The following is a 22,838-nucleotide window of genomic DNA, read 5'->3' as shown; positions in this document are numbered from 1 at the left end:
ATGACATATCATACCACTGAGAAGCCTCACAATCTGCAAAATTATGCAATAAAAAAAATGACAAAATAGGATTGGGGAAGACCACTCAAAGCATATACAAATCTATGGCCTGATTACTATCAAAAAAAAAAAAAAAAAAAACAATTGGTTCCTCAGGAGAAACTTTGGACAACCCAGGTACATGGTTTAGTGTGTTTGAAGACTGCCTAAAGGAATATTAAAAATGCAAAAAAGCAATGCAGTGAAAGCGCTGGCATGCAGGTGTGAAGACAATGTAGATGACTGTTGGTTCTTGGCGTGCTCTTGGCCAAAGAATGATCAGACATGCCAAAGTTAGGCAAGCATGAAAATAAGGTTTATCGAGGAGAGGAAGATAGGATTATAGGGCAAGAGCAAGATATAGGTTTACAGAGCATGATACATATGCCATGGATGATGACCGGACCTATTGTTGCAGCAGGGCAAGCAAAAGGAAGGGCAAAGAGAGAGAGAGCTTGGCTATGGTCTGAGTCTTATTTTATAATGTCCAGATAGGGACCTCCCTTGTGGTTCAGAGGTCACCATGGAACCACTTTGATTAGACAGTTGGGAGTCACATAACCCGAGCCTTAACTATACATGTGGGTTCTAGGTCACTTTCTGGACTTTATGGTACCTATGCGGCTTGGCCCATAGGCTAGAGAATCCCCTGCATATATTTGCAGCTGGCGCGCCAAGTTCTGATTGGCAGATTTATAGGGTATTCCCCCCTCCCCCAGGTAGGAGAATCAGGGTTGGGGAGGACCAAGGTGGGGGCAACAGCACCCACTTTCATCCCTAGGAGACCTGGAATTCCTCATTATCTACCTAACAGATGGAAGAAGAGCTCTGAGCTAGAGGGGTTGCTGTAAAGGTGGGCAGAGGAGCAAGTACCACCTCTACTAGCTAATAGCTCAGCAAGACTAGGTGTGCACATCTCTGGGAAGGAGCTGTGGAACCAGGTACTCAGTTTTACATTTCTTAAAATAGAGCTGAAAGGGTTCTGTGCAGCATCTGAGCTGAGGGTAGTTTACCATTCCTGCTGTGACTATAATTCTATTATTGCTATTCCGGCTCTCTTACCTATGAAAAATTCCCAACTTTCAAATTATGCTGACAGGATTCCCTATATACCAATTGTGTATTTGCTCATTGGTGTTATATAAATGTGTTATAGCAGAACAGACTGTATCTTAAGCACATGCTCTGAACCAAGACTGCTTACCCCAATCCTGGTTCCACCATTTATGTCTTTTTTACTTTGAAGCCCAATTTACTCAACCCTAAATGAGGCTAATCATAGTATCTGGGGCTATTGGGGCTGCCAGCCTGACTGCTGAGAGCTGCTGTTATGGTGGCTGCTCTGTGGGGCTTCTTTTTTGTCCTGCTGCTGCTACTGCTGCTATCAGGGGTACCCAGAGCTGAGAGTTTTGTTGTTTATGACATACCTTCAGGATTTATGTAATAGAGGTTATATCGCCAGCTTACAGGTGTGATCCTGTCCGAGTGGCTATCACTTTAAAAGGAAAAATGAGAGCTAGATATGTGAATTACATCAAAACATCAGAAGTGGTCAGACTGCCCCATCCTCTCCAGATGAAACCTTCAGGTCCACCTTCTTATTTCATTAAAAGGCAGTCATGGGGCCGGACAGACACTCTGTTGAACCCAAGGGTTATTGTGATGGTTTTTCCATTATTGATATTTGTGCTTCTGGCCAAAATAGTCAACAAAAGTTATCCTGACATGAGATGAGAGATAGAACAGTCAATGAATATGCTGAACTCCAACAGTGAATGTCCTCATGTTTCTGAGTCCATGATAAGACTCTTCACTTCAGAATCATCTGGCAAATCTAGCAGTGGCAGCAATAAAACAGGCAAAAACGGGACTAGAAAAAGGAGGGAGTCAGACAACCCAAAGCTGGCATTTGCACAAAGATGTCAACACTGGGTAGTATCCAAGTCTTGAGGGAAAATGTGTGAAGCAACTACTGCAGACTTGAGTTATCCTGAAAGTTGATCTTTTACAACTGTTGTATACGTTAACTTTTCAGGCCGGGCGCGGTGGCTCACGCCTGTAATCCTAGCACTCTGGGAGGCCGAGGTGGGCGGATCGTTTGAGCTCAGGAGTTCGAGACCAGCCTGAGCAAGAGCGAGACCCCATCTCTACTAAAAATAGAAAGAAATTATATGGACAGCTAAAAATATATATAGAAAAAATTAGCCGGGCATGGTGGTGCATGCCTGTAGTCCCAGCTACTCGGGAGGCTGAGACAGGAGGATCGCTTGAGCTCAGGAGTTTGAGGTTGCTGTGAGCTAGGCTGATGCCACGGCACTCACTCTAGCCTGGGCAACAGAGTGAGACTCTGTCTCAAAAAAAAAAAAAAAAACTTTTCAGCAAATGTTTTGTACTTAGTATACATGAAAACCCAGCTTTCATCTTTTGTCTGTATGAAGTCAATATTGATGTCACTATAGATAATAACATCAATAAATTATATGAAATATTATACATTATGCATATTAAAATAAGTCTTAATCCACAAAAAGAATCATAGTATCTAATTCATAGAGTTGTTATAAGGAATAAGTAACTCAATATATGCAAAGCCTATGTATTATGACCTCAATAAATGTTGCCAGGAACTTGGAATAACTAACAAGACCAGTAAAAGATATAGGAACTGGATTAAAGCAGCCCTTTGTTTCTAGGTCCTGAATGAAGGCAGGCTGCAAAAACAAGGGGAAAGCAAGGATTTGATCTAAAATGAAAGGTATGCCACAGGAAACTAGTAGATGGAGCAAGTATTTAAGGAGACACGTCCTGGAGACATTCCCAGAGGCAACAGTAAGCTAGAAGACATTGCTCATTGGCAGGCAGTGAACAATTAAAGGGGATTTTATTCTTAGTTAAAACTTATATGTATATTTAGTCCACAATCCACAATCCAGATATTTCTACAAAGAACAAAGAAGATTCTGAGTAAAGGAAAGGTTACGTTACCTATTTCTTAGGGTCCTGCGTTGTATGCTGAGGGTTGCTGTTGTCTAATCCTCTTGCTTTGTTTCTTTGCGTGTCTACTGTCATTTTGCTTCCTTTAAGTTTCTCCAATTATAAACTATTAGATTTCAGGTAAGATCAACCAAGCAATTTTTGTTCGGATAAAGAATTATTGTTTTTAGAGATCAACTCAGCCCACTACTTAAGTATCCTGGAGTTCCTGAGTGTGCTTTCTTTGGAAGGCAAAGAAGATGGAAGGTGGATATGGGGTGGGAGGTTGGGGTAGTTGATTGCTGAGAAAGTTATCCAAGATGGGAAAAGAGTCTCTGAAGAAGAAACATGAAGACATACCAACAGCTGAGAGATTATACTTGTCCTCTCACTTGGCCACTAGTGTTGGAATTAGGGTTGGTGGTTTGCTATCCGCTGAGTCAGTCCTGGCAGCAGTTTGAAAAAGTATTGCATTTGTTTACTAAATACTATTTTCATACTCTCTACAGTTGCAATAACCTTGCCATATTCTTCCTCCTTTCCTATGCTGCCAAAAGCCCCATCCTTCAAAAATCTCATATCAGTTGACATCACATGATTTGGGCTATTCACTGATTCTTGGTCAGGATGTGGAATCTTGTTGTATAGTCCAAAGAACTGTATCCAAGCCATTGTTATTAGACCGAAGTCTTTTTTAAAAATAAAGTTTCATGTGTCTACTCAATGGAAGCTGTAAATACACATCTTTATACAGATCTCAGTTGTTTTGCCAAAATTTCTGGGGTATTTCCCAGAAATTACAATAGTTAACACTTAGTGATTATTATGTGCAAAGCACTGTTCTAAGCACATATATACACTCATTTAATCTTTGCAATAAATATGAGATGGAAACTATTGTAATTTTCATTTCAGAGATAAAGAAACTAAGATTCAGAAAAGTCACTCTGAGCCTGAGCAGATTGCCTCTAGTTCCCTGTTCATTACCATTAAACCACCCTGCTCTTTGAGATGATGCCATTGTGATATACTAGATCTGGTCTGATACAAATATTAGAAACTTTATAAGCCATATCAGAATCTCATTTATAATTCATTGAGTAGGGCCATCTAAAGGTCTTCTAAAGGTTTTTTTTTTTTAATCTACCAGAAGATAAGGGATCAACTTTTCAATTAATTCTTATATTTGTGATAGTTGTATATTTTATTATTTAGAAACACACTGTTGAATCCCCTTTAAATTGGTTATTGTTTATATGACCACTAGCACTAATGAATTGCTGGGTCTACTTTCTGCTTGGTTATCAGTTATTACCAATAGGCCTGATTAGTGTATTTGATTCTGACAGTTTCTACTTTTTCTGGAAGCATTTGACTCACTTAGAGTTCTCTATGTATATCTTGTTTATACAGACAGAAAAAATACACATCTATATTTTATAAATAGATACATGCTTAATAGGATAAACAAAATACAATTGTATATTGTCTCTTATTTATATTAATATCAATAAAAATTGAATATTTCCTTTTCTATGGACCCTTTTCTACTATTAATAAAACTATCTTTTGCACATAGTATGTTAATCTTTTCTTTAATATCATTACTCAATTCATGGGTTTTATATACTCAATTTGTTCTAATTAACAATGGTAATAATCAAAATTTTGATACTCAAATTATTACATCATGGCAGATGGGAATGGCTCCTTTGAATTTTAAACACTATCTCTGAAATTTTTGAAATTATCCTTGCTTTCTAGTAATAACAGCAGAAAGATAAATAGATAAGTAGATTTATTTAAAATTTTTTTCTACCCTGAGACTTAGAATCAGTAATTCTCTATGGAATCTTATTTTTTTCTACCGTTATTGCTGCTAGGTTACTTTTCAACACTTTATAGTGTTGCATACTACTTTTCTTGTAGTATGAAGTTTTAGTAACCACCAAGGCTTTTAATTATGCCCTAACACTGTAAGTCTCAGTTGCCTCAATTCCCTCATTTGTAAAATTGGTGTATTCAAAGTATTGTTTGGACCTTTGGATGAAATAACTCATGCAAAGTGCCTAAAAAATGTTTAGTGAGTAGTAAGTACACACTCAATGTTGGCTATAGGTATACATACAAATACATGAATATTTCCTCTTCTTTGGTACCTACCCTTCACCTGATCCACAGGGTGCTACTAGCTGCCATGTTATTACAAGTCAGCCTTATCCCTTTGACTACAGTGTTTGATCTGGGGTTGAGTATTCTGCAGGAACCTAGGTCAAATTCCCGTTTATAGACTTTTACTATTTTCTTTTCTCTTGAGAAATAATTGGGATTAGCTAATTAGCAAGTTAGTAGGTTATTAATACTGTTTTTTTTTTAAATCAAAGTAAGTCTCTTTAAGATCTGTGAGCACCTTATGAAGATAAAAGACACATTTATCTGGCTTGTCTTTAGTGAGGTGTCTGCAGCTGGTTCAATCAGCTATGACTGATGAGATGGGGGCAGAGTCATGGAAGATAAAATCTGCCTGGTTTTGTGGATTAGAGAAGAGGGCAGTTTCTTGAAGAAGGGGGCGAGGCATCATTGTGTGCCAACCAATCAATCTGAAAGCATCTAATACTAACTTGGAAATTAAATAAATAATCCTAAGAGGAATTATTGATATTCTAGAGCAGTACAGCCTTATAGAGCTTTCTGTGAGGATGTAAATATTCTCTATCTGTACAGTCCAATGTGGTAGCCACTAGCCATACGTGGCTGTTCAGTACTTGAAATGTCACTTGTGCAACTGAAGAAATAAAATTAATTTTCTATGATTTAAATTAATTTAAGTTTAAATAGCCACATGTGGTTAGCAGTTAATGAGCAGCACAATTTTAGAATTTTCATTGACCCACAACGAAATAGTGTATTATACTTACTTAAAACTTCAGAATTTGGAATCAATCCTGGGTACAAATTTGGTCTTTGCCATTGATTATCTGAATGAATTCAAGTAAGTTACGTTACTTATCCAGGCCTCAGTTTTTTCAACAAAAATGGAATCATAATCCCTATTTTATAGGCTAGTGCTACTCAAAGTGTGGTCCGAATATCAGAGCCCATTGGAGAACTATTTGTTACTGGTCAGAAATTAAGAATAAGCATTAAGAAACTTTTATAGAAATTTGACAGAGTGATTTTATGTCTTTTCAATTTAATAAAGTTTTGTATGATATTTAAAATTTTCATTTTCCTAGCAATTTGCTTTTGTTATATTTTACAAAAGTATTAGTCTGCAACAGATTGCAAATAAAACAAAGCTGGCCCTTTTCCACAGACGGTTTGAGAAGTACTGTTGGAGATTCACTGCCAAGATATAGGTAGAGAGTCTGTAATGACATCTGTTATATAGAAAGTAAATGATCAATGGCTATTAGTATTATATCAGTCTTACAATTTCTCAATATCTAAGGTAATAGAAACCATTTCCCCTTTGGATTGCTCAAAATATGATCACACTGATTTATTTACTGGCTAACCATGTCCATGCCTGTAAGTCTCTGTTTCTTTGAAGAGACATAAGGCACAATAAATTAAAGTCACTGAGTTAAAATGGCAAATTATTTCACTCTAATGATTGATTATACTTTTGGTTTAAGAATGTTTTGTTAATAATGTATGTAAGAAATCAAGTTTCTTACCCTAAATGCTTAATGAGCAATATGTATTTCAGTGAGTAAAGGACTACTGTAATTGTGTAAATGAAGAATACCCAATCTAAAGTTTTAACTACCAAATAGTCACCAGAGAGCCTATGTGCTTGATAAAAGGCTTCAATGAAGACTCTTAGAAAATAAGGATAGACTGAAGTAACAAAAGTTGGACATTAAAAAAAATTAGGTACAGCAAAACAAGACATATGATGTGTTGCCATAACATCAAACTGAAATTATGTTCAAAATGAAATAATTTTTGTGCAGTGAACAATAGAGCATCAAAAGAAACAAAAGCATATATCTAGGACTTATTGAAAATTCAGGAATACAGGAAATGCCTATAGCATGAAAGCACACTTAAAAAAGATGGTGTTTAAAAAATTAGATGGGGGCCAAGGGTGGTGGCTCACACCTGCAATCCTAGTACTTTGGGAGGCTGAGGCAAGAGGATCACTTGAGGCCAGGAGTTTAAGACCAGCCTAAGCAACATATTGAGACCCCATCTCTACAAAAAAAAAAAAAAAAAAAGAAAAGAAAAAGAAAGAAAGAAAAAAAGAAAGAAAGAAGGAAAGAAAGAAAGAAAGAAAGAAGGAAGGAAGGAAGAGAGAAAGAAAGAAAGAAAAATTAACCTGGCATGGTGATACACACCTGTAGTCTCAGCTGCTTGGGAGACTGGGGCAGGAGAATTGCTTTAGCCCAGAAATTTGAGGTTGCAGTGAGCTACGATGATGCCACTGCACTGTAGCCCAGGCAACAAAGTGAGACAATAAGTAAATAAATAAGTTTTTAAAAAATTAGATGGGGCTTAAAAATTAGAGACTTTTTCATCAAAATGAAGCTGTACACATGTTGCAATATGTTTTGTTTAACATTAATCTGGATGATTGAGTTTCTTCTCCTTTTCCTTCTTCTCTTTCTGCTTCCGTTTCGCATCCTCTTTTTTATACTATCTGTGGTTACTTAAGAACTAATTAGAAAAGCTTTAAAAATGAAGAATAATTGTCCTAGATTGTATGTGTATGTGTGTAAGTGTGTGTACACAAATGCATATGCAGATGGCTGGTTTAAAGTGTCTAGTAAATATTTGAATTGGTAGATCACATCCAGAAGAATCATTAAGAATATAGCAATATTCTTCATTCCTACTTCCTAAAATGAAACAGAAATATTTTGCTTTCGATTTTATATGTTTTCAGTGTATAGACATCCATGTGAAGTGCCTCCCCAAAACATAAAATAAGAGAAATAATTTTTATATTATTTGAAAGTTAAAATTTGAAATGATCACGTAGTGAATTGGAGTATAAAGATATGTAAAATCTCCTAAAAAGACAAAATGGCTTGCTGGGGCAGACAAACCACACTGAATTTCTAATATAATTAATGGAAAAAAGTGACAAACAGGTGCGTATGAGATTGGGGAATGGGTATGATTCATCCTGGAATGTAAAGAGAAAGGAGTCTCGGAGGCACAAGTTGGCACTGGCCATCGGCACAGTGTGGGCTAAGGAGGGGGCTGGTCCTCCTCTGGTCTTGTGAGTCTCCATCTGCCTCACAGACAGAAATTTCACTCCCGTAGAACAAAGCAAATCAGGATCTCAAAACGCAATGCCATTTAACATTAGAATCAAATAACTGATTCTCCTTATTCTGATCCCATGCTCACCAGCCAGCCTTCTGCTTATTTGGCTTTGTATGCAGTTTGTCTACAGAGATGTGCTGATGAGTAATTCTAGTCCACTCCACCACTAATTTTAGATTGGAATTCTAATATATTAATCTTTTATTCTTGCTTATCTCAAGCCCATCTCTGGAAAATGGACTTATTGTCAGTGTGCTGACAAAATTAGATTTCTTTGTCACATTGAGAACCAGCTCACGGACAATGGTAAACCCATCATAGTAAGCACTATCATATAAGGCTCTTGACTGTCAATAAGTATTCTCTAAACAGTAGCTCTTTGCATTCCCTGGGCCAAATGTTCACAAGAGTCAAGGACTCACATTAGGTTTTGATTTTAGCAATTTGGGGCCCTCAATAATTATATGACCACTTGTCTTATTTTTATTTTTCTACTCTTGATAGTGCCCCAAAGTGACCCAGATGATACTAATTTGGAATAGCAAAGGTAGAATGTGATGAACATTTATGATGTGCTAATCCTAAAAATTAAAGCAAGGCATTGTTTAGGTGACAGATGATGTTGAAATCAAACTTTGCAATATGAATGACAGAAGAAAACTTTATTCTAAGTAATGATTTCTAATCTACATGCTATGGGGTGGTACCACTTTATGATTCATCTAAATACTAATTATAAAACAGGGTTCACATTTAAAGTAAAATTATTGCATGCCTCAAGAATGTTAAGAAGCTAGCCTATCATTAATTAACTAATTCCTACAGCTAGTATTTATTGAGGGCCCATCAATGCAAGGCACTGGTCAGAGGCCAGGGACATTAAGGTGAATAAGACACAGTCTCCATGCGTTTGGAGTTTATATTGTAATGGGAGATACAGAGAAGCAAGTCAGCAATTACAATATATGAATAAGTGGTAAGTGATGGTGAAAGCAATGAATGTTCTGGAAACATGTAGATGCACTTAACCTAGACATAAATAAAGTGCCAGAGAAGTTTTCCTGATGATATTGGTAATGAAGTTGAGACTCAACAAGAGAAAGGGGGGCAGGGCTGAGTTCTGGAGAAAGGAAATAGTATGGACAAAGGCTTGGAGGTCTTTTGAGGAAAAATGGTCAGCATAACCAAACTATTGTTTACAAACTGGAAGTGGCAAGATTAGAGGAGTAAGCAGGGTCAGCGAAACTGTGAAGATGTTTGTAATCCATATTTGATTCTTTGGACTTTATCTAGAGAGTGATTGAAAAAATTCTTAAATATATTTATTATAAATATTTGAGACATGAAAATCGAGAAACATAGTTTAATTTTAGAGCATAGAAATATTTAAAAATCTGCATATGCATCACCAGGCTTAAGAAATAAAACATAAGTACTCTTTCAATAAAAGATAAACCTAAACAGCAAAAATTAAGCTGAGTTTGGTGACTCATGCCTATAATCCTAGCACTTTGGGAGGCCAAGGCAGGAGGATTCCCTTGAGGCTAGGAGTTCAAGACCAGCCTGGGCAACATTAGGCAGATGCAGCGGCACACGCCTGTAGTCCCAGCTATTCAAGAGGCAGAGGTGGGAGGATTGCTTGAGCCCCAGGAGTCTGAGGTTACAGTGAACTATGTTCAGGCCACTGCATTCCAGCCTGGGCAACAGAGTGATTCTCTGTCTCCAAAAACAAAAACAAAACAAAACAAAAATTAAAAATACATATGTAATACAAACACACATATGATGGAATTTCCTGTGTACCCCTAACTGATGGTGTTTTTCTTCTTCATGCTCCATTGAAAACACTATCCTAAATTTGGTGTTATTATTCCTACACATTTGGCTTTTTACTTTAACAACATATGTAACTCTTAACAAGCCAAACAAATGTATAAGTACATCCCAAACATTGCATGGGACAATACTGCAAGTATTGCAAATAAATATCCATGCAATATTTTATTTGATAAAATATTTTATTTGATAGGTCTGGTAATTCAAGGGGTGAATGATGTGGAGTGATGCAAGCACAGGTGGAAAATGGGAGCCAGAGACATAACAGTTTGGAGGCAGTTTCAAGCAATAGTGGCTGGAACTTAAGTATGGCCATTGGAAAATCGAGAAACGTGGTTTAATTTTAGAGCTATATAAGAGGTAGAAAGTTCAAGGTTTGTTGACTGGTTGAGTATGCGGTTTAGGGATATGGAAGAGTTAAAGATAATGAAAGTGAAATACAGATTTGGTCAGTGGGATTGCTGATGGAGAGGAGTTCCATATTGAACATTTTGAGTTGAATGTTCTTGAAGACCATGTAGGCTAATAGATACAGAATATAGTTAGATGCATTCTGAGCAATAAAGTAATTTAACATTAAACAGATCCAGGAAGCTATGGACATATGTACTGACCATTATCCATCTATGCCACTTAATCTCTTACACACCTCTTACCAATTGTGTCTGACCCTCTTCTTTCACTGAAAAACCCATTCCTATCCCTGTGAAGGAAATCAAAATATTTTATCCCAAAATATATTTCTTTTACACATTTTGAAATAGCTGTCAGAGAGCCAGCAAACAGCCTTGCAAAGCTGTCTTTTGTGGGGGAAATCTGCATTAATGCAGCTATGCCTTCCCTTGTCCGGATCTAGGAAAGATTAACTGAGAGTCTGGCACCTTAAAGATCTGAAAAAAACATTTATCATCTCTCAGAGAGAATATCATTTATTCTCTCTGAGGACTGCCACCTGTGAGATTTTATCTATCTAACAAGACCACCTTTGCTGGCAAGCCTCCCCTTCTCTCGCTCCCATAACCTGTCTTGCCACTATAACCTGATTTACCACCATAATCTGACTTTGGCCATGCTCTGAGTCCTCCTTCTTTCTGTAACCTCAAGATGATATATAAGCTTCTGTGTTGGGAAATAGGCAAAGCCCTGCAAAACCCCTGAAACTTTTCATGTCTCTTAGCCTATTTCCCAACACTTCTGCACCCCATTGAGGGGTTGGGGTTATCACTCTGTAGTTTTCCTTGTGTACATGTTAATAAGTTTTGTATTCGTTTCTCCAATTAATCTGCCTTTTGTGAGTTGGTTTTTCAGTGAAACTTCAGAGGGCTAAGGGGATGTTTTCCTTTGGGTCCTATCCTTGTCCTAATTTTCTTGTTCCAAGCCTTTGTTGGTAATCTAAATATAATTTTATTTATGAATGTCGTACTTTTTATTTTCTTTTTCATCTCATTGACTTGGCCTCTTACTGTCACTCTGGCATCATTGCTCCCTCCCTCCCCAAATCAATGTGTGTGTGTTATCTGTCTCAAAAAAATTGCTTCCTTCAGGAGCTTCCGCAGCTATTGGCTGTGGTTTCCTTGGCAATTTCTGCCTCTCTGATTTTTTTTCTGATTGCTTAAGAGAAATCTGACTAAATCACTGATAACCACATATCAGAAATAGTAGAAGGAAACAAAAGGGCTCAGCATTGCCTCTGAGAAAGGACGTAGGCAGGTTTAGAGGAAACAGAAAAATACTGAGACCTAGGGAGAGGGAAGTAAAATATGTGAAGAAGGTATTGATTTATACGGTTTGCTATTTTCATTTGTCAGTGAATGTTGTGAGTGTTGTCAGATTTTGGAGATTAGCCAGGCAGCTGTGTCATCCATCCAAACAAAATACTTGTGGGTCTGGCTCAACCAGTGTGGAGTGTAGGAAATCATATCCTGGATTATTGTGAAAATATAAAATACAAACCTTCAGAGAATGAGAAAAAAAAGTTGTAAACTAAACTTGCACTAATGTTTACACTAGAAACATCAGTATCAACGCAAGGAGAATTTAGTAAAATTGCTAATTACCAATCTTAATTGTAGGTCTGTTGATGCATTCATAAAATACAACTAGTGAGATTTTATTTTGTACGGTACTGCTATTCTGTATTCATGTTGCAATACTATTGCTGTTATTAAATGAAGACACCAGGACAGGGATTAGGTACTTTGTCTAAGGCTAATATAGATACATAAATTTCTGCTAAAATTCAGAATATTCATTCTTAGAACCAGGCTTAACCATGTAGTCAATGTTGAGTGTTTGTGAACATGTAAGACATTTAACATAACTGTCATTAGAAAAAGTTGAAAAGGCACCCATTTATCAGAAGCTTTCTGCTATTCAAAGCACATTGAGTATTATTTGGAATCTTAACTACACTAGGAGGGAAATTGAGAAGTGCTAATTTGTAGAACTACAGAGTATTATCTAGTAAATTCAGTAGTTGTGTTATATGCTTGAGTCGTTGGATTGAATTCTATCTCAATAACATTTGAATAAAAACACATCGTTCGCCATGAAGTTATTTACTCAGGATGTATCAATATAATTGATAATCCCTCCATATTTTATCATATTTAATCCAACAGACTGTGATAACAGTTTTTTTTTCCCAAGTTAAATCCCCTTTAAGTCTCTGGGAGGGCGTACTAATTTTACTCTTGCTGACCACTCCTGTGTTTGTCTCCCCAGCATCTTTCCCACCTCGTTCCATTGTGAACTAGTTCTGCTGTTTGGAGGGCTTGGCCACACCTCCAGCTCAGACATTAGTCCTGATTGGGCAAATCTCCTTCACAGGGATTTGTTCAGGTAAGCCGGGCCTGAGCCAATCAGCATTCTGCAGGACACTGGGATTGGACCGGCTGTCTTGCGACTGTCAAGCTCTGGACTGGCGTGGCTATAGGGCCTCCTCCGGACCTGAAGGGGGAAGCACGTGGCCCGTTACTGCTGGCAGCCATCTTGTGTTCTTGAGGGAAGCTGGCCTGAGGAGGACGCTTCAAACCTAGAGGGGCGATGGGGGATTCGGATTCGAAAACTCACATAGGATTCTGAGGGGCCACTTTTGAAGACTATCTCTGCACCTTTCTGTTATGTAAGTCAGTAAATCCCTTATTTATATCAATCTCCATAGAATGTACTCATACTTGAAAATTAAAAAAAAAATCCTAAATGATATATCAACTCTTAGGCTTCACCTAAGAATCTAAGGGTGTAGTAGTCAACTTAAGTGAAGTCAGATTGCATTGCTTAAGAAATTTATTAAGCATCTCATGACTGAGCTCACAGTTATCTCAGTACATTGTAGATACCTTGGGGTTTTATGTTGTAATTAATTAATTCAACAACTGTTTATTATTAATATTAAGCATTCACTATCTGTAAGGCACTGTGCATACAGCAATGATAAACATAGTTCCAGTACTCAGAAAGCCCAAAGGAACAGTTGAGGAGACAGACAAGAATATCAAGGAGTCTGCAGAAATTATAATACAAAATTAGAAAGGAGAGAAAGGGGGGACATCTAATTCAGAATGATGGGTTGTGGGATAGGAGAGAACGGGACAGATGGACAGGTGTTATCAGTGATTCCTATGAAGGGCTTCCTAACTTCTGTTTTTTTGCCATGGACCTCTTTGGTGGTGTGGAGAAGCCTATGGACCCATTTTCAGAATAATGTTTTTAAATGCATAAAATATTTAGGATTACAAAGAAAATTTAGTGTAACAAAATGGCTATCAAAATATTTTAAAAAACAAATGTGTGATAGAGTAACATATATGCTTCTTTATTAACTCATTCAACAAGACCTAGCAATGGTCATAATTATTAACATAATTTTGAGGTAGTAATGAGTGTAAATGATATTTTGAGTTTGTAGCAATTGTAACGTGGTGTGAAAATATCTGTGGTTTCTTTTGGTTGCAGAATCACAGATATTATTTAATGCCAATACTATAGTGGTTTGTGGCCTACAATTATAATAGAAGGGCATGCTAAATTTTATTTAGAGGTTTAGTTCAGTGTAATTTCCTGGCCCTGAATTCTTTGCCAAGTGAAAAAAGAAACCCTTGTGCTAAGAAGAGATAAAATTTGAACTAATTCTTGACAGACTGAAGGAGTTATCTAGGTGAATAAAATGGAAATGAGTTCTGGACATATGGAACAGCATATGTAAAGGCATGCAGGCATGAAAGAGGAAAAGGAACTGTTCATGGATTGTGTTGGTTAGAATGAAGAGTAAATTTGGCAATGTAGTAAGAGGTGAAACTGGAAAGATTGGTAAAATCTTTGGGACTTTGGTTGATTGCACATTATGATGGTTAAATGTGATTCTGTCTTTCCTGTGTTTGCAATCCTTTGCAAATACTCCATTGCCTGACATATATAGTCCATGTTTCCTACCTTGCTTTTTGTGATCTAGCCCAGCCTTCCATTCTAGTCTCATTTACCACCATTTTTTCTGTCACCTACTCTGCTCCAATGGTTCTCAAATGCCATGCTATATTTATACATCCGATTTTCTTTGTCTCTGCTTATTAGCGGAGTGATCCCCTCCTGTCCCTCATTTTCCTCATCTGTAAAATAGGGACAGTACCTCACAGAGGAGTTGTGAGGATTAAATCAAATAGTTCCTGAAATGTGCTTGGAACAATGCCTAACGCATGGTAAGCTCTCAAAAAATGATAGTTGTTTTTGTAATAATTATTATTATTTATAATGTCTTTTTCCCCTTGCCTATTTGGCCAATTCATATACCATCTTTAAAACCTGGTTAAGACATTACCTTTTCCAGAAAGATTTCCTAATCACCTGATCTCCATTTCCTCCAGATAGAATCAATAACTTCTTATTCTATATAATATTGGGATCTTATATAATTTCAATACTTATATTTTTCACTATGTATTGTAATCTTATATTCGGTCATTTTTTCCCTTTTATACTGTAAGCCCTTAAAAATAGGGCTGAATATTATTTTTCGATGTCTATGGCATTTGATTTTACTGGAGGGACACTTAGGCATTTTCACATTCATCCATGGGTTGCAGCCACTAATAAAGTGCTTTTAAATTCTGGATCAAGAGATAAGATTACTTCGCAAGTATAATGGTAGAATATTTGATATAAGTTTTGATAATAGGATGCTAGACATGCTTCCTCCTATACACACCCGTTAAATTTTGTTTTCAAAGTTTTGTTCTACTGCACCTTCTTAATTTCTCACTCTACATACTTTTCTTTGGGGAACTAAACCACTTCTGGGGCATCAATTTTACTGTATAATGATAACTCTTGAATCTAGCTTACCCTAGTTCTCTGTCTCCTAAGGTTCATTTCCAAATAACCAAAATGTACACCATATAACTCTTTTTGGATAAACAACAAGAACTTCAACTCAAACCTTTTCCAGACTAACTCTTACCAACTTGTTTCATGCTTTCATCATCTTACCTGAATTACTGCACACTTCTTTAAAAAATTAATAATAAATTTTTAAAAATCCAGGGAACATATGATTTAGCAATTCCATCTTCCAGAGATAACTACTGTTCACTCTGTGTGATGTATATATTCTACCAGACTTTAGCATGCATATATTAACATGCTTACTATTTGATTTAGTTTCCTTGTGTTTGGTGTAGTTCCCTTGTACAGCAATCTGTTTTTGATACATAATTTTCTAAAGTATGAGTGAATTTTCTAAAAAGGCAAATCTTATCATCCTATTCTCCTGTTTAAAATTCCTAAAAAGCTATACATTTTTTTGTAGGATAAAACTTAAACTTTTAAGTTGACATACAAAGGCCTGCATGATTTGGCATTTCCTATCTCTCTAACCCTGGAGTCAGACTTGGTCATGCCATGTTCTAGCATTGAGACATTGGGCAAGTTTTTCCAACTGTCAAGTGAAGATAATAATGCTTATCAGAGGACCTAACAGCATATAAAGTGCCAAGCATACTGCCTGCCTGGCTTAGAGTTAATAAATATTGCTATTGTGGAAGAACAAAATGTTATTGTATTTGTGTGTTCAGTCTCTGCTGCTTTCTGAGGAGGATCCTTTGAATTGCTCATTGGATAGATACGGGTCTCTCTCTATATATATATATGTTGTGTGTGTTGCATGTATGGGCGTATATGTTATTGTATATATGGGGATGCTTTGAGGTGCTGATTGGGTAATGTTTTCACATAAACGGAACTAATCTCTTCCTCCAACAAAGAAATTAAGAGAGAAAAGGGAGAAAGAGATTGATTTGAATAGATTGGGAAGAAGATTGGAGATGAAATCCTGAGTGACTGGAGGATGAAGAGAGACCCACAGAGTTGTTTTTTGTTTTTGTTTTTTTGAGGGAGCGGGGAAGGTGGTAGGGGTGGTAGTAAAGTTTGATTGAAAAAAAAAAAAAGATTTGAGAGAAGCTAACTGTTAGAGTAAATGGGGACTTTGGAGAGATAATTGGGTGAAGATCTTTAGGACGTTTTGCTAACCCCCACTACTATTCTCCCCCGCCCCCCCCCCTCGTGCCCTGCGGCTTTAGTTACTTTGTCAAAGTTTTATTGTTGGAAGATTTACAGTACTTTAGAATTTGACAATAGGCTGAGTTTGGCCATGAACTAGTCCAGTAATATTCCAGTTACTCAATTATTTGCCCTCCCTGAGTGTACACCCCGCCCCCTGTACTTTAACTCTGACGTCTGCCCGAAATTCATCTAACAAATATTTGAGTGACCTCCTCTCTTTCCGTTTTCTGAACCCAGTTTTCCAAGGTCAGCCCCTAAACTCTTCTGTGAAGACTTTTCTGACACCTCAACATTAAAATTTGTCCCTTTTTTGTGCTACCTAGCTTCCCGCCTTTGCTTTTTCGTCGCTCAGTTGGCTATGGTACTCAGTTGTTTGACTGTCATTCCTCCGGAGTAGCGCTTTATAAATCTACTAGCTCAGTGTATGGCACGAAGTAGATGTTTAGTAAATGTTTATTGAATGAGTGTCCTGTGCATCTCAGTGACATCACATCCTGCGTGCAGTTGCGTCATTCTGCACTTCTCTGCGGGAGGCTCAGAGGTCGGAGGATTTAAGTGATTGTTTATAACGTGCACGGAACATCTCCAACATGGCTAAGATTTCAGACCGCGTACAAGAAGCGCAGCCGGTGTGAGTACTGTGTCTCGATCGGCTGGATCCAAGACTCCAGCCTCCAGCGGAAACACGCTGCTTGGGAGGCGGCGGCGCCAGGAGACTCTGGGAAAAGACGGTGCGAGGGAAGGAGCAGGCAGCTCACTTATCGCGGTGTTTCCTCCCTTTTCGCTCCCGGGGGAGCTCTCGCGAGAGGAGCAAGGGGAAGATGGCCGTGCCCTGTTTTTCGGTGTGAGGTAGTGGAGGTGGCTGCTGTGGCGGCTGGACTGGGATTCTAGTGTCGTGGGTACCTGAGCTCTAGCTCCCCCCAGCGAGCGCGCGTCCCTTTGGGCCTAGGCGAGAGCCAGCTCCTCTTCCTCCGGGAGATGCGTTTGTCCCGGGCTCGGAGGTGCTCTGGGAGTTCATGCTGCGCTGGAGGCTCCTGGCCACCGCTCTAATCGCCTTGTGCCGCCGCAGCGCCAGCTCCGTCGCCGGCGGTGAGCCTCCCGGATCCCCCCCCCGCCCCTGGCGGCGGCGATGACCGGGGAGAAGATCCGCTCACTGCGGAGGGACCACAAGCCCAGCAAAGAAGAGGGGGACCTGCTGGAGCCCGGAGATGAAGAAGCGGCGGCTGCCCTCGGCGGCACCTTTACCGGAGGCAGGATTGGCACAGGCAGCAGCGGCAAGGGCGGTAAAGCCTGTCATAAGCTCTTCAGTAACCATCACCACCGGCTGCAGCTGAAGGCAGCTCCGGCCTCCTCCAATCCCCCCGGCGCCCCGGCCCTGCCGCTGCACAATTCCTCCGTGACTACCACTTCCCAGTCCCCGGCTCTTCTAGCCGGCACCAACCCCATTGCTGTCGTCGCAGATGGAGGCAGTTGCCCCGTACACTACCCGGTGCACGAGTGCGTCTTCAAGGGAGATGTGAGGAGACTGTCCTCTCTCATCCGCACGCACAATATCGGGCAGAAAGATAATCACGGTGAGGAGTGCTAGCCCCTCTCCACCTCCTTCCCCAAGCCTCGGATGTGCCTCCCTGGGCCTCTGGAATCCTAGGCTGCCCTCGAGCAGACCCTTCTTTCCTCTCCTTTGCCCATTAGCCGGGCCAAATGCCGGTAAATCGTGACCAATTCAGTAATAGCATGCAAGTGGTTAGGGGGTTGGTTTCTGTGGGTGCAAAGGAATGTTTCCTCCTTGTCCACTTCAAAGTTCCCTGTGAGAGGCTGTTTTGTTTTTCTTTGAACGGGCTTTCAGTGTACTGATTCTGGACTGTCAGAAATTTTGGGTTACCTCTTATCCAACCTGGTCTTTTTATTTTGTTTATGAAACTGTGTGTTTTTTCTTTGTCTCCCTCTCAGCTTGGATTCTTTAATTTTGAACATATAAGTTGCCCACCCCCCTTCATTATCCCAGTTTGACTGTAACAGGTTGTGATTTCTACCTGCCCTCAGGTTGTCTTTCTCCTTCTTGTCTGCTTTCAGGAAACTTACGATGGTTTGATTTCTGAAAGCCACACAGTAGAAATCTGTTGGCATTTGATACTTAGAACGATTACAGTGACTTCTCAATAGCTAATTTTTGTTGGAGTAGAGATTTGATCTTTTGCTTGTTTTATGTAGATAATTGCTAATGGCTCATCCTGATGATTGTGACTAAAAATAGTACCATGATTTTTCATAGTAATTTCATTATAGCCTATATGAGAAAGTATAGTATATTTGTTATTGAAGGACTGTATTTCTACTTTTCACCTTGTCAGCTGAATTTTTTTCTTTCATTTTAAAAAGTAATGTGATTGAGTTGATTTTTAAGCAACAGTAAATTTATTAATGAAAACTAATGTAAACACTGACTTTTTTAACATTTACTATCATAGGCCATTTTAAACTGGGTAGTTGGAAAATATTGATCACTCCGCTTTTCACTTAAGATGACAATTATTGTATACATTCAGTTAGAACACACTCAACTAAGTGTGCTCCATATGATGCACACATGAATGAAATGCTTGCCTGTGGAATAAACTCTCTTAATTCCATTGGACTCTAGGCTTCTTACCTAAAATTAGGACAAAAATTAAGATTAGAACAGTAAGGTTTCTATTGGTTGTATAATTCTCCAACTACACTTGTTTTTTAAATTTATAATATTGTAGTTGCAATAATATCACCACCTGTCATTTATCATAAATCATATTCCCAAAAAAATACCTTAAAGCTGCACCCAGTTTTTCATTCCTACATTTAATTATTTCATCAATTTACTGTTGTGACAAACATGTTGTTTGTTGATGGTAATTATATTCTACTCCTTTGGAAAACAGTTGTTAATGGGAGATAGATTGTAGCCTCAGCTTACTAGTCAATTATTAGGAAGTTTTTCACATTTGTTCTTCATAGTAGCTACAGTTATATTACCTTGAAATACCTCTGAAACAGATAAAAGGTTCCTTTTGAGAGTTAATTTCCTTTAAAAGAAGAGATGGATGAATATCACATAAGGTACTGACTGAATTGCAGGGTTGTTGGGCTTCTATATTATTTAATCCAACGTTTAGGAGTACATTTGTTAAGTTTCAGATTCTGTTCAAAGTAATTAGAATCCTCTATGCCCTTAAACTTATGCCCTTAGTTCACTGAAATTCACTTTTTTAAAGGAACTTTTGTATTGTGTTTCGCTGCCCTTATATTGTTGATAATTCTGATGAATATGACCAGTGGTTCACATACCTGTGGAAAATGCAATTGTTTTCCTCCCTGCAATATATCCATTCTAATGTCTTGCAGTGATCTAATGTCTTGCAGTGAAGTCTTCTAGGAAGAGTAGTTTCTATTTAATGTGCTGCTTCTTTAGTTCCTTTTTTTCTCCTCTAGCTTCTTAATTTCCCTATTGCTTTATTACATTGTTACTTGCATTAATGATATTTTACCTAGATTTAGATTTTTAGGATATGTTTCCTTTCAAATTATAAAAGATAAATGTTTTAAAAATCACTCAAAAATAAGCTAATATTTTGGATTGTTATAACATGATAGGTGCATAGCAGAATCATACAGTCATACAGGTGCATAGCAGAGTCATACAATTATGTCATGTATCACATAGTTTTATATTTACTGTAGGGATTCCTTTCACAACCTGATGATGATGATAGTGATTATTATTATTATAGATACAGTTTATTGAGTGCGTCAGCAGGGTGCTAAGTGTTTACATTAGCATTATACATTATAACATTTAATCCTCACAACTGCCCTGCAAAGCAGATGGTTTTTTTCTCATTTTAAAGGTGAGAAAAGTGAAGCCTAGAGAAGCAAAGAAACTTTGCTGGAGTAACATACTTAGTATAAGTCACAAAGCTAGGAATCAAACTAATAGCAAGGACTCCAAAGCCTATGATCAGCCTCTTTGTAACTATTTCTATTCATTGGGACCCACTATATTGCAAGGCAGTCAATTCTAATAATGTGTATGTGGCAATTTATAGCAAATTTCTTTAATATATATTTCTGTATTTAGTCCTTAAAATAGCCTTGCAAAGAGATTGTGACATTGGACAGCTCTCAGAGTTAAAAGTACGGCCCAAATCTCTTACTCTTGTTTGTTATTTCTTTTTTATGTGATGGCACAAACAAATGGGCTACTTCATCCACCTGATAGCCCTTTAGATATTTGACAAGAGCTATCATATTCCTCTTATCTTCAGGTTAAACATTCCTAACTTCTGTATCCACTCCTCATATGACATGGTTTATAAAGTGTTTAAAATAGTCCCTGAGACAGTAAATACTATATAAGTGTGTTAAATAAGTAAATGAAACCTTCGTCACTGTAGTTTGTTAATTCTTCCCTCAGAGCTGCGGTCTCCAATGCACTGGCCGTGGACCACTACCTGTCGGTATAGCTCCACCGCCCACCTCCCCTACTCCCTGATCAGTGAAATAATTGTCTTCATGAAACCGGTCCCTGGTGCCAAAAAGGTTGGGGACTGCTGCCTTAGAGGATGGTGTCTAAAGCTAACTCAGTGCTGGAGCCATATTAGCCTAATGAGCAAAGACAACAATAAAGCTGCATTTATATTGCTCTAACGCAGCACACAGTTATGCAGTTAAGCAGCACAGAGGATGCTAATTTTTTAACATTTTTCCTCAAGTCATCTGCTCTCTTTCCATTCTATCCCTTCTTGTGTTTATTTTTTTAACCTCAACACAGGACTTTAGATCTATTAAATTCTATTTTGTTAGTCTTTTATTTTAGCTGGAGAGCTTGTTGAATCTTAATTTGGTCACTATTTAGTTCACTATGCATTGTTAGCTCTTAGAATTTTCACTGATCTCTGCTTTGGTAAACTTTTTTAGGGGAGTATGTGTGTGTGTTGCAAATTGTTGACTTCAATTGAATAGGAGCACAGATAGAGCTTTTTCTTTTGTGGTGAAATGTTGGTTGAGTGGGAATTGCTTTTTTTGAGCCATCAGTTATTTTTAGGAATATATTGTATTCTGAATCCAAACCTATCTCTTGAAGTATAAGTTAAATACAGTAATAGCTGTAAAATCATATATATACTGCATTCAGATATGCCAAATGATTTTAACTCATGACTTATTTAAAACAGCTGTTTTAGAGGGGAAAAGAAATAGTATATTAAAAGTATACAAAATTATTAAACTTTGTATCTTTAGTATATCTTTAGTGATCTACCACTTTTTTCTTAGTATAAAATTAAAGATTGAATCTAAGCATTTTTTTCATATTCTGAATGTAAAGATTTTTCTGAATCACTTTTTGTCTTTGGTAATTTGGCAAAGCATCTTGGTGACATGCTGCCATTTTTTATAATTGATAATAATGATTTTGTTTTTTTTAAAACACCTTTAGGATTGAGAACGATATGAAACATATAGAAGACTTTCTTGGTTTTGACTGAACTTCCTATTTGTTAAACTTGTGATTTGTGTTTTCCCTGAGTTAAATGTCCTTAAGAAGTTAAGTAGCTTCTCTTGGATGCTAGTCAGAAGCTTTTATGTGCCAGAGTGATGAAAGTTGTGGATATATGAAGTGCTCAGACCAGCCTTTCCTAGATTTAAAAAATTTCTGATTTATTTTGAGAGATTTGGCAGTTTCTACTGCCTTTAATTACATTGCCTGGCATGTGACAAGCCATCTTCTCTATATACAGTTAATTTTCATTTTTACGAAGTTGTGATATGTTCTTGAAGCTATTTCACACAATGACTAAAGGTTTCAAATTTAAGTTAAAATTCAATCAAGAGTATTCCTTGCCAATGCAGGTAACTCAGTGCAGTGACAATGAAATGGTTCACACGTATAATGTCTCTGCCTGGAGGCTGGTGGATTTCTTCAGCTAGAGATTTTTTTAAAATTCTAATTTCAGAAAGATTAAAAATGTGCATTTGAGAATTGAGGAGAAAGGATAATCTGGTGACCATGCGGTATGTTTATTTTGGCTTATTCTATATAAATCTTTTTGATATTTTTCTGCTTTGTTTTTGTCACTAAAATCTTAGAGATGGGTGATGCAAACGAATAAAGTGTAATGAGTGTC

General features: G+C 37.7%; 1 protein-coding gene and 1 pseudogene across 1 annotated transcript in view; both read left to right on the top strand.

Annotated features, from left to right (window-relative positions):
* Positions 1 to 1,369: 1,369 nt before the first annotated feature.
* LOC138390296 (endoplasmic reticulum membrane protein complex subunit 7 pseudogene) lies at positions 1,370 to 1,989 on the top strand (annotated as a pseudogene).
* Positions 1,990 to 17,329: 15,340 nt separating this feature from the next.
* ANKRD13C (ankyrin repeat domain 13C) overlaps positions 17,330 to 22,838 on the top strand; it is an 81,050-nt gene continuing 75,541 nt past the window's right edge. The window contains exon 1 of the mRNA XM_069478073.1: positions 17,330 to 18,254. Within this exon, the coding sequence (XP_069334174.1) occupies positions 17,810 to 18,254 (445 nt within the window). The 5' untranslated portion in view covers positions 17,330 to 17,809. The remainder of the gene's footprint in view (positions 18,255 to 22,838) is intronic.

The sequence above is a fragment of the Eulemur rufifrons genome, chromosome 8 (genome assembly GCF_041146395.1).
Source record: "Eulemur rufifrons isolate Redbay chromosome 8, OSU_ERuf_1, whole genome shotgun sequence".
Lineage (NCBI taxonomy): Eukaryota > Metazoa > Chordata > Mammalia > Primates > Lemuridae > Eulemur > Eulemur rufifrons.
This window is presented reverse-complemented; position numbering and strand designations above follow the sequence as displayed.